At 34.9% G+C, this 15,098-nt stretch overlaps 1 protein-coding gene and 1 long non-coding RNA gene across 6 annotated transcripts in view; one reads left to right on the top strand and one right to left on the bottom strand.

Annotated features, from left to right (window-relative positions):
* Nucleotides 1–15,098, top strand: part of ELMO1 (engulfment and cell motility 1) — a 499,623-nt gene that overhangs the window by 461,192 nt on the left and 23,333 nt on the right. For all 5 annotated transcript variants that reach the window (XM_058179684.1, XM_058179685.1, XM_058179687.1 and 2 more), the window contains exons 17-18: nt 9,473–9,636; nt 14,847–14,959. In XM_058179684.1, the coding sequence (XP_058035667.1) occupies nt 9,473–9,636; nt 14,847–14,959 (277 nt within the window). The remainder of the gene's footprint in view (nt 1–9,472; nt 9,637–14,846; nt 14,960–15,098) is intronic.
* The window catches only part of LOC131196643 (uncharacterized), a 114,320-nt gene that overhangs the window by 60,988 nt on the left and 38,234 nt on the right, over nt 1–15,098 (bottom strand). The window lies entirely within an intron of this gene.

Genomic DNA, 15,098 nt, shown 5'->3' on the forward strand with positions numbered 1-15,098 from the left:
TCTGGCACACTCATTATTTGGCCAAGTACACCTTATAAAAAGACTGAAAGCAAGAAGACATTTTTTTTAGACTACACCAAGGTTCCCATAAAAAATATGGGAATATCAAGTAAAACATCTTCATAATTGGGTAGAACAACTTGCTATTTAAACAGAGTGCACACTGGTCTGGCTAAAACTAAAGGACACATGGAAAAATAGGAGTTTTGAAAAAAGCACCTTTGGTTTTCCCCAAATAGGTTTGTCAAAATAAATCCCATACATTAGCAGTTTTATAAAAATATCTAAAACAAAACTATAACATACATCCTATTTATTGAGGAAAGGTATTTTACACAGATATTTATGATTTTATTATTTGAATTTAAACTTGAATAAACTGACAATGCTTACGCTAATCTGTTTTATTTGAGGAGAAAGAATTAAGTTCTCATTGCATAAAAAGAATTCTGCAGGGAGTAGAACAAGGAAGCTACCAAAGGACTCCTGTTTTAACAAAAATAATTAAAACAAGATAAGACTTAAATATTCATCTGTATTCTATTCCCTCCTGTGCTGCAGAGAATGGGGGAAAGTAACCATCCTGATGTTCATCCTGATATTCAATCATCCTGATGTTCATCTCTTTCCACTTATGACTGTATGACTGTAACTTTGTTGCTGGCAATCCTTATGATTTATATTGATATATTGACCATCATTTGTGTGGTAAATGTTGTACCTTGATGAATGTATCTTTTCTTTTATGTACACTGAGAGCATATGCACCAAGACAAATTCCTTGTGTGTCCAATCACACTTGGCCAATAAAAAATTCTATTCTATTCTATTCAGCAATGAGGCAGAGAAGAATAGGGAGGATGAGAGTATCCATCAGAAGTAATAAGGATTTTTTTTTTTTTTTGTAAAACATGCTGATTAAATAAATGTTATGCTGACTGGAAGTTTTTGGATATTTTGTTCTTGGGATGAAATTATAAGGAGACAGTTTCTCTTCAGTAAAAAAGTTTAGATACTTATTCTTAACCATACTTTATATGCAAATTTGTATTATCCTGAGATGTCCGCTATGAGTGTACATGGGTCTTACAAAAACAACTCTGTGTTCTGTTCTCAGTTTAGGAAGGTTGGAGATATTTAAATAAATACCATAGTTACTGTAATTTTAAAATTCACTTTCAGACCAGTCTTGCCCAATAAAACTTGTTCCTCTTCCATAACATATTTTAAATACAGTGTTTATAGAGAGAACAGACACTTTTAAAATTCAAAAGTACCCTTTAATATATGCAATATTACGATATTTTGCTCCATTCTATATTAGTAACCTAAATGTAAAGGTTCTTCTTTAATTGTAAACTAATTCTTCTTGTTCCAAGATGACGCCGACGAAGGCTGCCTCGGTGAAATGCTCTCTAATGTTTTCTTCATTTCTAATTATTCTCTGCGACTCACTACGGATTTCCTACTCACAAGACCATCTGCTAAAAATTAAGCAACATTTCTTTAAGGAACAGCTTTCTGTGATCTCACCCCCCACCCCCATCTTTACAAACGCGGAGGAGATTCTAACATAGAAAGAGACAATTTCCCCGGAGCCATGGATTACCAAAATAACCAAACGGCAGAAGTGGCGAAGGAGAGGTAAACGGGCGGAGATTCTAATCAAGCTAAGAAATAAGAGAAATAAAACTCCTCTGCTTTCAATTTTCCTAACCAATGTACGTTCACTTGCAAATAAGATGGATGAAATACTCCTCTTAAATAAATACAATTCTGATTTTCACAATTCAGCAATCCTATGCTTCTCTGAAACCTGGTTAAATGAATCAATTGAAGATAGCAGCCTGCATATACCAGGGTTTCAGATGGAACGATCAGACAGAATTACAGAAACATCTGGTAAAAAGAAGGGAGGAGGCTTATGCCTATATATTAACAGCAGCTGGTGTCAGGATTTAACTGTAATTTACAAATTCTGTGATGAAAATTTCGAGACTTTAATTATCAACTGCAATCCATACTATTCGCCTCATGAATTTTCCTCATTTTTTCTAATTGCTGTTTATGTCCCACCACAAGCCTGTGTAAACAAGGCTAGCTGACCAAATCATGGAGGCTGAAGCCAAATACCCAATTCACTGGCCATTATTTTGGGAGATCTAAACTTAAGGAAAGAGCTACCAAAATACTTTCAGCATGTCAATTGTCCCACTAGAGGCAAGAATACTTTAGACCATTGCTACACGACACTAAAAGATGCTTATCGGTCTTTACCATAAGCAGCTGTAGGACATTCTGATCATTGCATGATTCACCTTGTACCTGCTTACAGGCAAAGACTTAAAATCACAAAACCAACAATTAAATCAGTGAAGACCTGGACTGAGGAGGCAAAATTAAAGCTACAGGCCTGCTTTGACTGCACTGATTGGAATATTTTTGAAGATACCTCTGCAGACCTGGATGAACTCACAGATACTGTAACATCTTATGTCAGCTTCCGTGAAGACCTATGCGTACCGACAAGGAACTTGCAAATATACAGGACCAACAAACCTTGGTTCACACCTAAACTTAAGCAGCTACGTCATTCCAAAGAGGAAGCCTACAGAAAAGGTGATAAAATGCGTACAATCAGGCCAGAAATGTACTAACAAGGGAGATCAGAGCAGAAAAAAGAAGCTACTCTGAAAAGCTAAAGAATCAGTTCTCAACAAATGAACCAGCAAACATGTGGAAAACTCTTAAAAATATTGGCTACGGCTACGCCAAACCTCCTTCCCAGGCTGAAGGAAATCAACAACTGGCAGATGACCTGAATGAGTTTTACTGCAGGTTTGAAAGGAAACTACAGCCACCTATCTCCATAACCCCCATCTCAGACACACCAACAACAGCCAAGCCTCCTACAACTGACCCCATCCCATTGGGTTCACAACCCCTAGTGATTTCACAGACAAAAGGCAGGAAAAGCTCCAGGCCCAGACAAGAACTCCTTCTTGCTTAAAAGTCTGTGCTGACCAATTGGCCCCCATCTTCACCCATATCTTCAATAAATCACTAGAGATGTGCTATGTTCCTTCTTGCTTCAAATGCTCTACCATCATCCCAGTGCCAAAGAAGCCCACCATCAAGGAACTGAATGACTTCAGACCAGTTGCTTTAACATCTGTAGTCATGAAAACCTTTGAAAGGCTAGTGCTGTCCCACTTGAAAACCATCAGTGATTCGGTGTTAGACCCCTTGCAATTTGCATACCGAGCAAATAGATCAACAGCTGATGCTGTTAATATGGCTATGCACTACATCCTACAACATCTTGAATCTCCAAAGACCTATGCAAGGGTCCTCTTTGTAGACTTTAGTTCAGCATTCAATACCATCATTCCAGACACTCTTCTAACTAAGCTAAACCAGCTACAGGTACCTGAACAGACTTGTAAGTGGATCACAAGCTTCCTAATGAACAGGAAGCAGCAGGTGAAGCTAAGCAGGATCACATCAGATTAGCACAGCCCCCCCCCCAAGGCTGTGTGCTCTCCCCACTTCTCTTCTCTCTGTATACCAATGACTGCATCTCTAACGATCCATCTGTTAAACTACTGAAGTTCGCAGATGACACAACAGTGATCGGTCTCATTCGAGACAATGATGAATCCGCATACAGACGGGACGTCGAACAACTAGCCTCGTGGTGTGACTGAAACAATCTGGAACTGAACACACTCAAAACAGTAGAAATGGTGGTAGACTTTAGGAGAAACCCCTCCATATCTCCATCTCTCACAATACTAGACAACACAATATCAACAGTAGAAATCTTCAAATTTCTAGGCTCTACCATATCGCAAGATCTAAAATGGATAGCTAACATCAAAAACATCATCAAAAAAGGACAGCAAAGAATGTTTTTTCTGCGCCAATTCAGAAAGCTCAAACTGCCCAAGGAGCTGCTGATCCAGTTCTACAGAGGAATTATTGAGTCTGTCATCTGCACCTCTATAACTGTTTGGCTTGGTTCTGCAACCCAACAAGAAAGACACAGACTTCAGAGGATAATTAGAACTGCAGAAAAAATAATTGCTATCAACCTGCCTTCCATTGAGGACCTGTATACTGCACGAATCAAGAAGAGGGCCATGAAAATATTTACAGATCTCTCATATCCTAGACATAAACTGTTTCAACTCCTACCCTCAAAATGACGCTATAGAGCACTGCACTACCAGAACAAGTAGACACAAGAACAGTTTTTTCCTGAACGCCATCACTCTGCTAAACAAATAATTCCCTCAACACTGTCAAACTATTTACTAAATCTGCACTATTAATCTTCTCATTGTTCTCATCGCTACCATCACCCATCTCCTTCCACTTATGACTGTATGACTGTAATTTTTTGTTGCTGGTAATCCTTATGATTTATATTGATATTGATTGTTTCCTGGTTGCTTATTTGTACCCTATGATTATCATTAAGTGTAGTAAGAGTTGTACCTTGATGAAGGTACCTTTTCTTTTATGTACACTGAGAGCATATGCACCAAGACAAATTCCTTGTGTGTCCAATCACACTTGGCCAATAAAAATTCTATTCTATTCTATTCTATTCTATTCCCTCTAGTGTCCAACTTTCAAAGTCCTTTCCTATTAAAAATCAAAAGAAAAGCATTTTCTCATGGGAAGGATTTGAATAACTAATTCTAAAATCTTACTTCCAATCCATTTTGGATTCTTAAACTAGTATTTAAAGCTTGTTTTGCTAAGAATTAAAGGAAACTCACTGTTTTTAGATTTGTTGATTCAAAGGTTCCTAATAGCTGAAAAGCAGCTAACAAGCAATTTCCAAAGATGATCAGAAAAGGGGTTATGTTAATTCAGTGTCTCTTGAAGACACCAGTTTAGTTTGAACAAGATGGATGTTCCTCCATCTCCCATAGCTCCAAACCAGCTGGAGGCCACTTTTTTACAGTCTCCTCATGAGAAGCAACTGTCTGCAGCATTTGTGGGTGATCTCAGGTCCTCTTCTTCTCTGGAGTTGAATTACAAAAACCAGTCTATTTGCTGTCTCTTCATTCCATTCAACTATGATTTTCATTCACAATTTCTTCTCTGGTGGTCTTACAAATAATTATGTGCCAGACATGGTTGATATGTCACCATTGCATATCCCATTGCATATCCCATTGCGTCTTACTACTGTATATCCCTGTGTAATTCCTTTAACTTTATTTTCTTTTATTTGATCTTGTCTTAAACTTACTTACTCTTGATTCTATACAATGTGGCAGTTATGTCCTTTCTGAAATTCAGCCCAAAAACTGAAAATTCAATAAATATGTTACAGCATGTTTTTTCAATTTTGTTGGAACCAATAGCTATATTTGAAAATATTGAGAAAATATTATGTGCAATCTTTGAAATTATGGACATGTTTCATACATTTTACTCAACATTTCACATCTATCTATTAACCCCCAAATGTTACTTTACTAAGACATTTTTAGTTTGTGTGCGTGTTGTATACACTATGTTTCACTTGTTACTTTGTTTCATAGATTGTAGAAGCATTCTTGAAAATACATATAATTGTTTGTATTAATTTTTTTCTTTGTAGCATGCTAATGTTCCATTCTTTAAAATGTTAAAAGGATCTAGAAAAAAAATCAAGTGGAACATAGAACCTGACCGGCACCATAGGGCATTTTGTCTACATTTAAAAACCTAAATAGCTAATATAACTTTTACTATATTTTTAAACACAAGGAAAGAATAACAGTGTTGCCACTTTTCCTTAAAGTAAAATGCACGTATTTTTGTAACCCAAGCATAGCCATGTAATTTGAGAACAGAAACATGTATATTTTAATATTTCATTAAATTTCCCTGAGCATATTCCGTATTACTACAGCCATATGAAATTATTGTCTCATGCTATATGCCATAACAGAATAGAATAGAATAGAATTTTTTATTGGCCAAGTGTGATTGGACACACAAGGAATTTGTCTTGGTGCATATAAAATGAATACCTTGCTCTTGACTGATCCTATTTGCAGCTATTTTTTCAGCTTGTATTCATGACAAAAACAAGGAATCCTAATCCTTCCAGCACTTACCAAACTATATATAATTCCAAGCAATTCCAACTAACTTTCAGGAGTGTTGGAAACTATATTTCAGGAACACCTGAAGAGGCACAATTTACCTACCTTTAGTTAACAGATAGCCATGTCTTGGGTCGGTGCTTATCAATCAGTACACTGATACATTTGACCAGAGCTGTTTCTATATCCACCTTCATATTTTGTTGGAATCATTGTACCCTGCACTTTACTACTTGAAATTAAAAAATGACTTGTTTTAAATTTTACTGAATGCAATAAGGCTCATTCCAAATGCAGACTGAGTAGATTGATCACAGATGTTTGATCTAACAGCAAACCAAAACAAGATAATAGTGAATGAAAAAGGAATGCAGTTGAAAAGAGATTCCAGATAGATATGATAGATAGATAGATAGATAGATAGAGGATAGATAGATATGCTGTATGAGATATGATATGCTATAATTTTGTGTGTGTGTGTGTGTGTGTGTGTGTGTGTGTGTGTGTGTGTGTGTGTAGGTCTTTGGTTATTCGGGTTTTCTCCCGCGTAAAATTGGAAGTGTCTTGGTGACGTTTCGACGAAGTCTCATTCGTCATCTTCAGGCTTCAGCTTTGTGCTTCAAGAAGCACAAAGCTGAAGCCAAAAGATGACAAATGAGACTTCGTCAAAACGTCGCCAAGACACTTCCAATTTTACGCGGGAGAAAACCCGAATAACCAAAGACCTACATATATATATAAATATTTAATATAGAAATTTTAAATATAGAAAAGAATAAAGAAATTAATTGGCATTAAGATATAAAATTGAAAAAAAAGTAAAAACGGGGAAAATATATTGTTTAAGAGAAATATATCAGCAGATAAAATGTGAAAGGATAGAATGGTTTATAAGTGGAAATAATTGAAAATGAGATGTAAAATGAAATAAAATTGAAATGTTAGTAAATGATGTACCTTAATGTAAGAGAAAAATAATTATTGTTGAATTGGATCTAAGAAGTTAAAGAAAATAAGAGATGGAAGGCTGTGATTACTAAAGAGTGATAAAGCAAAGATAATACAAGATGAAAATGTTAACAATTAAAATATATGAGGGTAATTCTGAGAAACAGATTTAATAAATGGGAAAATCGGGGTTGTCTGGATACCATAACGGGAAAATCAAAATGAATACAGAAACGGAGAGAGATAAGAAGAAGGAGGAGAGAGGTAAGAAAGGGAGGAGAGAGAGAGAAAAAGAAGGGGAGAGGAGAGGAAGAAAGGGATGGGAAATAAGAGTAGGAAAGAAGGTCAGAATGGAAGGGAGAATGGAGGAGGGGGGAAAGAAGGGGATGTAGAGAAGGAGTAGGAGAGGAGAGAAGAAAGTAGGAAGGTTAAATGAAGGAAGGGAGAGGATAAGAAAGGAAAAAAGATTGCTGTAAAATGGAAAAGATGAAATGGAAGAAAGACAACCCCGAACATATTTGAATCCATCAGGCTAAAAATTAATTAGCTAAAAAAATAATAAAAAAGAATATATGCTAGTTAAAATGCAGAAACGTGAATTTGAGGGCGAAAGAAGATGTGGTTTATATAAATGAGCACAGAAGTATTGAGATTGTGATTAAAATATGGTGAAATAATATTTTGGCAGAAATTGTAAATGAGTAAAATATATTTGGATATGTTAAGTTAAGGTGTATAAGAGATGATATGGTCAATACTCTGTTCATAAACAATGTGTATGTGGGGGGGGATTTGATAAAAACTGATTAAAAAAAGAATATTGCTGATCAGCTGTTCTAGGCAGTGGCCATTTGCCGCCGCCGCTGCCATTTGGTGGCAGCCATAGGTGGTGATAGGCGGTGGCTATCCCCGCTGCCTAGAACAGCTGATCGGCAGTATTCTGGAGGCCGATCCAACCACCAATCATCTGCTCAGCAGCAAAGACTCCAGCGTTCCCCGGCAGTGGTGACAAATGCCATCACCACACAATACCCCTCCCCCCTGTTGCAATAACCACTCCATAAGATGCACAGACATTTCCACCCACTCATTATGCATAAAAGAGATATAAAATTACAGCATGTTTAACATTTCTCATTAAGTTAAATTTGCGTGTTTCTTTTATTTATAAGTGATAAATTTGTGAGCAGTCTTTAAAAAACTTCCACGGCTGATGGAATGGCAAATATTTTAAGTATTTAATTTTATTAGGATTGAGAACAATCCAGTAGCATATAATATATAGTTATTTAAAGTGATATGAGTGCCTACCAGACACAACCTGTGCAAACACCCATTTTTTGGCTTTCACTCATCTTAATGAACTGCATCTCTGCTGATTTTAATATGCAGATTAACTGCATTTAAATTATTTATCATTCTTTTTCCTAGTTTGTATCATTCATAGTTCTCCCTCAGAGCCTCTTTGATTTACTTTTGTTTAAAAGCAAGACTTCTTTTAAAAGTAATCTTCAGTTAACAAATTTTGCATATATTTTGTTAGAAGTCAAGTCAAGCAAAAAATATAGATGATTGGGAAATTAACTTTATAGAGGGCAATTAACTTTAGTATAAAGATTCTGAGTTGTGTGAAAACAGGATAGGAGTGAAATCTTAAGAAGTTTAACATAATTCATTCTTTGAAAATAAAACATGTATCTTCTTCATGTTTCATTATGGAAAAATTTCCAAGTTTTTTTTAGAACCTGGATTTGATTTTGCTGTATTCATCTATATTAAGAAGCCACAAACATAGCATACTAGAACATATATGTAGATGCCATCGGTATGTCACATCATTTATTTATTTACAGAATTACCAGAAAGGTTTATATTCTGCCTGTCTTCTAAGAACCAAGCTTTTAGGGAGAGCTTTCTTCATATTATTTCCATAGTAACAATTTAGTGAATTAAGTTGTGCTGAGAAAGAATGACTGGGCTACAATCTCCCATTGAGATTCTATACATGAAGATACTGAGGTGCTGAGTCTAAACTTCTAAATAGAAACCTTATAGGAGTAGTAAAACTATAGAAAGTTTTGGGATTTTATCATATGGAGCTTGAATTCTCACAAAGTCATATGCAGAATTGCTGTTTTGTCCTATTTGAAGTTATTTTATTAAATTAGATTGTATTAAGAATTAACATTTGGAAAGACACCAAGCATAATAATTGGTTTATGTTATTTTTAAAACCATGTGCCATATACCAAAAGTAAAATTGGAGATGTCCCATCAATATAACACAGTTGATGTTACAGCATTTTAAGTTATTTTTTTTAAGCAACTGCCACGGATTTCTAGAAATAACTTGTTCTTGATCATTGAAGACGAGTGCTATTCTGGTGTAACTGCAATTTTGTTTTCCTCCACAGGTCATGCAAGTAGTGAGGGAGCAGATAATGAGAGGACTGACCACAAAGCCTAGTTCGCTGGATCAGTTCAAAAGTAAACTTCAGAATCTGAGCTATACAGAAATACTGAAAATCCGCCAGTCTGAGAGGATGAACCAGGAAGATTTCCAATCTCGTCCAATTTTGTAGGTTTTTTTTTTTTACTTTTTCTCTTCCTTACAACAAATACAACTGATGTTTGTGGCTTCTTCAGGAATAACCCCAGGAAATTATGTAGGACCATGATTTAAAGAAAGATTTCACATTTGCTTAGAATGCATTCATGAGTGTTTAAAGGAATGACCCTTTATATATTCAAAATACTTTCTTATAGTCTTTTAGAGTTATTGGAAATTAAATAATGAGATAGATAGATAGATAGATAGATAGATAGATAGATAGATAGATAGATAGATAGATAGATAGATAGATAGATAGATATAATGCTTTTTACAGCAAATGGAATTTTGACATTTCCCCCCATATATACATGTACCCTTTTTCCCTTTACATTTGTGTTCTCTCCTGCCCAGTTCTTGCAGCAGGCAAAATATTACTATCAGTGAATCAGTCAAATGAAACAAACAAACAAACAAACGTTTGAAGCAACAGAGAAGCTCTGAAAAAGTTGCTTTTGCTCTTTGGATGCCATTTTTGAAAAAAACAAACTCAGTTCTTATTTTACTCCTTTCTGCATGCTCATAATAATCAGAGTAGTGTGGTTGTTACTGCACATGTGTATGCATCAAGGTTGAACTGGTCAACCTTGGCCATTTATAGGTTATTATTTTTTATTGGAAACTGTAAGTTTCATATTTTCACAACATATCTAAGCTTGTCCATAAAATGATTAATTGAGCCATTCCGAGTATTAAAATGTCAGAATGTGACATCAATATTAAATAAGAGATTTCTCGGTCTGGGCAAATTCCTGTGTAATATAATTTCTCAGTGCACCATAAAATTCCTTAGTCTCTTTAATTGTCAAGCTGAGATTAATTTTATTGATTTCTTTATTTACCTTGACATAATCCAATTTCTGAAATTACTTTTTACTTTTTTCTTTTAGGTTTTATTGGATTTTTATTTTTAAATATCAATGTCAATTTTATTTTTAACACCAATATCAATACATGAACAGTGTGGCCTCTGGATATAATTCATTTTGATACAAAATAATAATAATAGTATCTTTTCTTTTTATGTACACTGAGAGCATGTGCACCAAAGACAAATTCCTTGTGTGTCCAATCACACTTGACCAATAAAGAATTCTATTCTATTTTAATAATAATAACAACAACAATAATAACAATAACAGAAATAATAGTTGTTACATTAATCAAATTTATATAATCCTAGTATTGATATACATGTTTGTTTTAGAGTAGTTATTCAGTATTTCAATGTTCCATTTTAATGCCAATGATATTACTGAGCGTACATAGTAATGCATAGTAATTTCAACCTCTAATTTTTTCATCTAATTATTACTTATATTCTATTATATAAAATTATATCTACTAATATTCCCCCTATTTCTTATTCTAGTCTAGCTTCTAATCAGGCCAGCATTATTAATCCTAGTGTTAATACACAAATTTATATTAAGACATAATCCTTCAGTATTTGGTTGTTCAAAGTCACAGTACACCTTTCAAGTACCAATCATCCTATTATTTAAACATACCTAATAATAACATCTTTCAACCTCCAATCTTTCCATCTAACTATTGCTTTATATAAAGCTGTGTATTCTTATTTCTACCTCTGTTCTAATTTTTAATCAGGCCATCATTATATTAGAAAAAAATAAAAAATAATTCCTTTCTATCCATCATGTCTTGCCTGTTTTAAAAATAGAATTTGTATGTTTTAAAAGATCTTTTCTCCCCTTAGTTCCTTTCTTTCTGGTCTAGGATTTTTCTCTGGTTGTTTGTCACTTTAAGAAATAGTTCTAAGAGTATCTTTTCCTGGATCATCATCATCATCTTCTTCTTCTTCTTCTTCTTCTTCTTCTTCTTCTTCTTCTTCTTCTTCTTCTTCTTCTTCTTCTTCTTCTTCTTCTTCTTCTTCTTCTTCTTCTTCTTCTTCTTCTAAAATTAAGGTCTAAATAAGCTCCAGCTCCAGTCACTATTCATCTGCACCACTCCTGCACATTTCTTTGTTGCCTCAGCTGTCCAAGCTTCATGGCAGCCATGATGGCTGCCTCTTCTTATTGAGGATAAGAGGGAAGATGTCTGGGTCAATCAGGAGAGTTGCTGCTCTCTGTGACCTGGAGGGTGCCCCTCTTTTCTTTACCACCCTTACAGGATGGCTTTAGCTCCCAATGGAGAGAACTCGGCAGGAGAATGCGGAGACCCACTCCTCATCTCCAGTCTTGCAGCTACATCAGCCGGAAGTCTCCCCAATTTCTGAAGCTTTTTGATAATTTGTAATAAATAAATTTGATACTAACAAGACTATTATATTATCAAAAGCTTGTATCTAAAACAAAATTCTGTACATTCAGAACCCTTATTAAAGAAGAAAATGGTCATCTGCAGGAAATAAAGATTGCATCAGGATGTCTTTGTTGGGGAATTAATTTATACAGAGAGATGATTCACTTAACTGACAATTATAGCAATACAATATTGGCTGCTCATTTGCCTTTCTTGTGGGAGAAATGGAGTTAGTAAACCAGCTATGCTTTCTGCTGTAACTTTATGAGGCAAAGGAAGCAACATTTTCATCTTCATGCAACATTTTCATCTTCATGCTATGTCTTATTCCTTATCTATTTTGGGGGGAACAAGTGAATCTCAGGAATTAAAATTTATTCTTTCAGTCTTAGAGCCATAGTGGTGTAGTGGTTAGAATGCAGTATTGCAGACTAATTCTGCTGACTGCCAGCAGTTCAGTTCTCACTGGTTCAAGGTTGACTCAGCCTTCAATCCTTCCATGGTTAGTAAAATGAGGATCCAGATTGTTGGGGGCAATATGCTGCTTAAACTGCTTAAGGAGGGCTATAAAGCACTGAAGCAATTTATAAGTTTAAGTGTTATTGCTATTTGTTTCAGAGAGTTCATGTTCCAGCTACATAACAGTGTATCAAAAGCAATATTCATTTCTCAGAAAACTTCAGCAAATAGAAGGGAATATCAGTGATATGAGCAATATTTAGGTTTATGATTGGGATAAAGCCAAATATATCATTTCATATTGCACATTATGTTTCTTGGAGAAAAATAGTTAATAAGTAAAAAAGAGTTTATCTAGAATACAAATAAATGAAAGATATTTCAAGTTCCTTTTAAAATACTATTCGTATTTTTCAGATTGTATAAGGTGTATAAGGTATAAAATGATTTCTTGAATGTGAATGAAGATGTTCTCTCCTTGTTTAGTGAAGGGAAGCTATACAGTATTTTGTAATTGGTGTGTGCAATACAGTTGTCCTTCCTAATTTCAATACTGCTTTAGAAGGACTAGTAGCACAAATAGAATAGAATAACAGAGTTGGAAGGGACCTTGGAAATCTTCTAGTCCAACCCGCTGCTTAGGCAGGAAACCCTACACTACTTCAGACAAATGGTTAGCCAACATCTTCTTAAAAACTTCCGGGGTTGGAGCATTCACAACTTCTGTAGGCAAGTTGTTCCACTGATTAATTGTTCTAACTGTCAGGAAATTTCTCCTTAGTTCTAAGTTGCTTCTCTCCTTGATTAGATTCCACCCATTGCTTCTTCTTTTTTTAAAAAAAATATTTTTATTGTTTACATATAAATACACTGAATACAGTGTAATTGTCCTGGCATGCCACTTGCCATGAAACAAAGGTAAAAACAAAATAACATATATACTATTTTAAATAGTACTAGTGTTATACAGTAATTTCTGACCATCATATTCTAGCATGTCAACTTATCTATAATTCTAATACCTATATTCTAATACATAGTGTCTCTTTCCATGTCTACCTAACCTGATTCTTTCACATTCCAACTTCTACCTCATGTTTCTAACCATTGATAGAAACTATCCCATGTAGTATAGTATTATTATCTCCTTTATCTTTTATTTTTAGTGTCAGTCTGTCCATTTTCGCACAAACTAGTATCTTCCTTATCGTCTCCTCCTCTGAAGGGGTGTTTTTTGCTCTTCCACTGCTGCATGTACACAATTCTTGCTGTGGTTGTGTAATATTAGGTATATTGTCCCTTTATCATAACCATCTAATATAAAACCTAGTGTCAGCTTTGGAAGCTATACTAGGCCGGAGGCTTCCCCCTCCTACTGGAACACTGATAACTAGTAAAAATAATTCTGGCTTAAACTCTATATGTTTTCTGGTCATTTTTTCTAACCACTTATGCATTTGTATCCAAAATTTCCTTGCCTTTATACAAGTCCATTATATGTGGTAATATGTGCCAGGTATTTGTTTATATTTCCAACAGTTTGGGGAAATATTGCTAAACATTTTGGCCAATCTTGCCAGTGGCAGATGCCACCTATAAAACATTTTATAGAGATTTTCCTTTTATCCTTTAGCAATTGTCAATTTCCGATTTCTCTCCCAAAGCTTTTGCCATTTATGCAATTCAATATTATATCCAAAAATTTTATCCCATACTATCATCATCTCTTTAATTTGTTCTTCTTCCATTTTATAATTTAATAAATAATTGTATAGTATCCTTATCAATTTGTCATCCATCCCCATTAATATCTTGTCCAATGTTGTTGGTAAAAACCCCATGTTTTCACATTTTTCCATCCTTTGCTTCTTGTTCTACCCTCAGGTGCTTTGGAGAATAGTTTGACTCCCTCTTCTTTGTGGCAACCCTTGAGATAAATCTCTGAGATAGTACCTCATTTTAACCTGAGATTTGAGTATGATGGTTATAAAAGTTCAAGGTACCTCCAGCTGGAAAGGATTGAAAAGTGTGATCTTGACCCATTCACTCAATTATCAGGGCATGCAGCCCCATCCATACTCAATATGCACAGTCTAATGGCAAGATATTATCAACAGAAGTGCAATATAAGAATAGTTCCTCAGTAATCAATTAATGTTTATATTTATGCACCGAATATCTAATTTTTGAATTAACTGCCTAATCAATTCCAGAGTAGCCCTCACAAATTGTTCTATATAAGAATTAGCGGTTTTCTCAAGCTTCTGTTATTTAGAAGTAGAACAAGAAACAGTTTACATCCAGTGCAGATTTTAAATTACAGCTTCCTCAAATAAATGGATTAGGATGCATAATCTTTTTGAGAAAGAGCCTGTATCTACAATGGGACTTTCTCATGATAGAAATGTCTCATGACATGAGTCTAAGACTATTTATTTGTGTTTTCCTTCCAGGGAGCTAAAAGAGAAGATTCAGCCTGAAATTTTTGAGTTGATAAAGCAGCAGCGTCTAAATCGTCTTGTTGAAGGAACCTGCTTTCGGAAGCTTAACAGCCGACGCCGGCAAGGTACAAAACAGGATTATCTGCTTCTTGTTTAACTTGCTTCTCTTTCTCTTAATGAAATCATCTTCTTCATTCTGTAGTTAAGGTGCTTTCTGAATAGATGCAAAGAATGCCGTGTAGCATTTACAGTGCCACTTTAATA

This window comes from Ahaetulla prasina, chromosome 4 (assembly GCF_028640845.1).
Source record: "Ahaetulla prasina isolate Xishuangbanna chromosome 4, ASM2864084v1, whole genome shotgun sequence".
Classification (NCBI taxonomy): domain Eukaryota; kingdom Metazoa; phylum Chordata; class Lepidosauria; order Squamata; family Colubridae; genus Ahaetulla; species Ahaetulla prasina.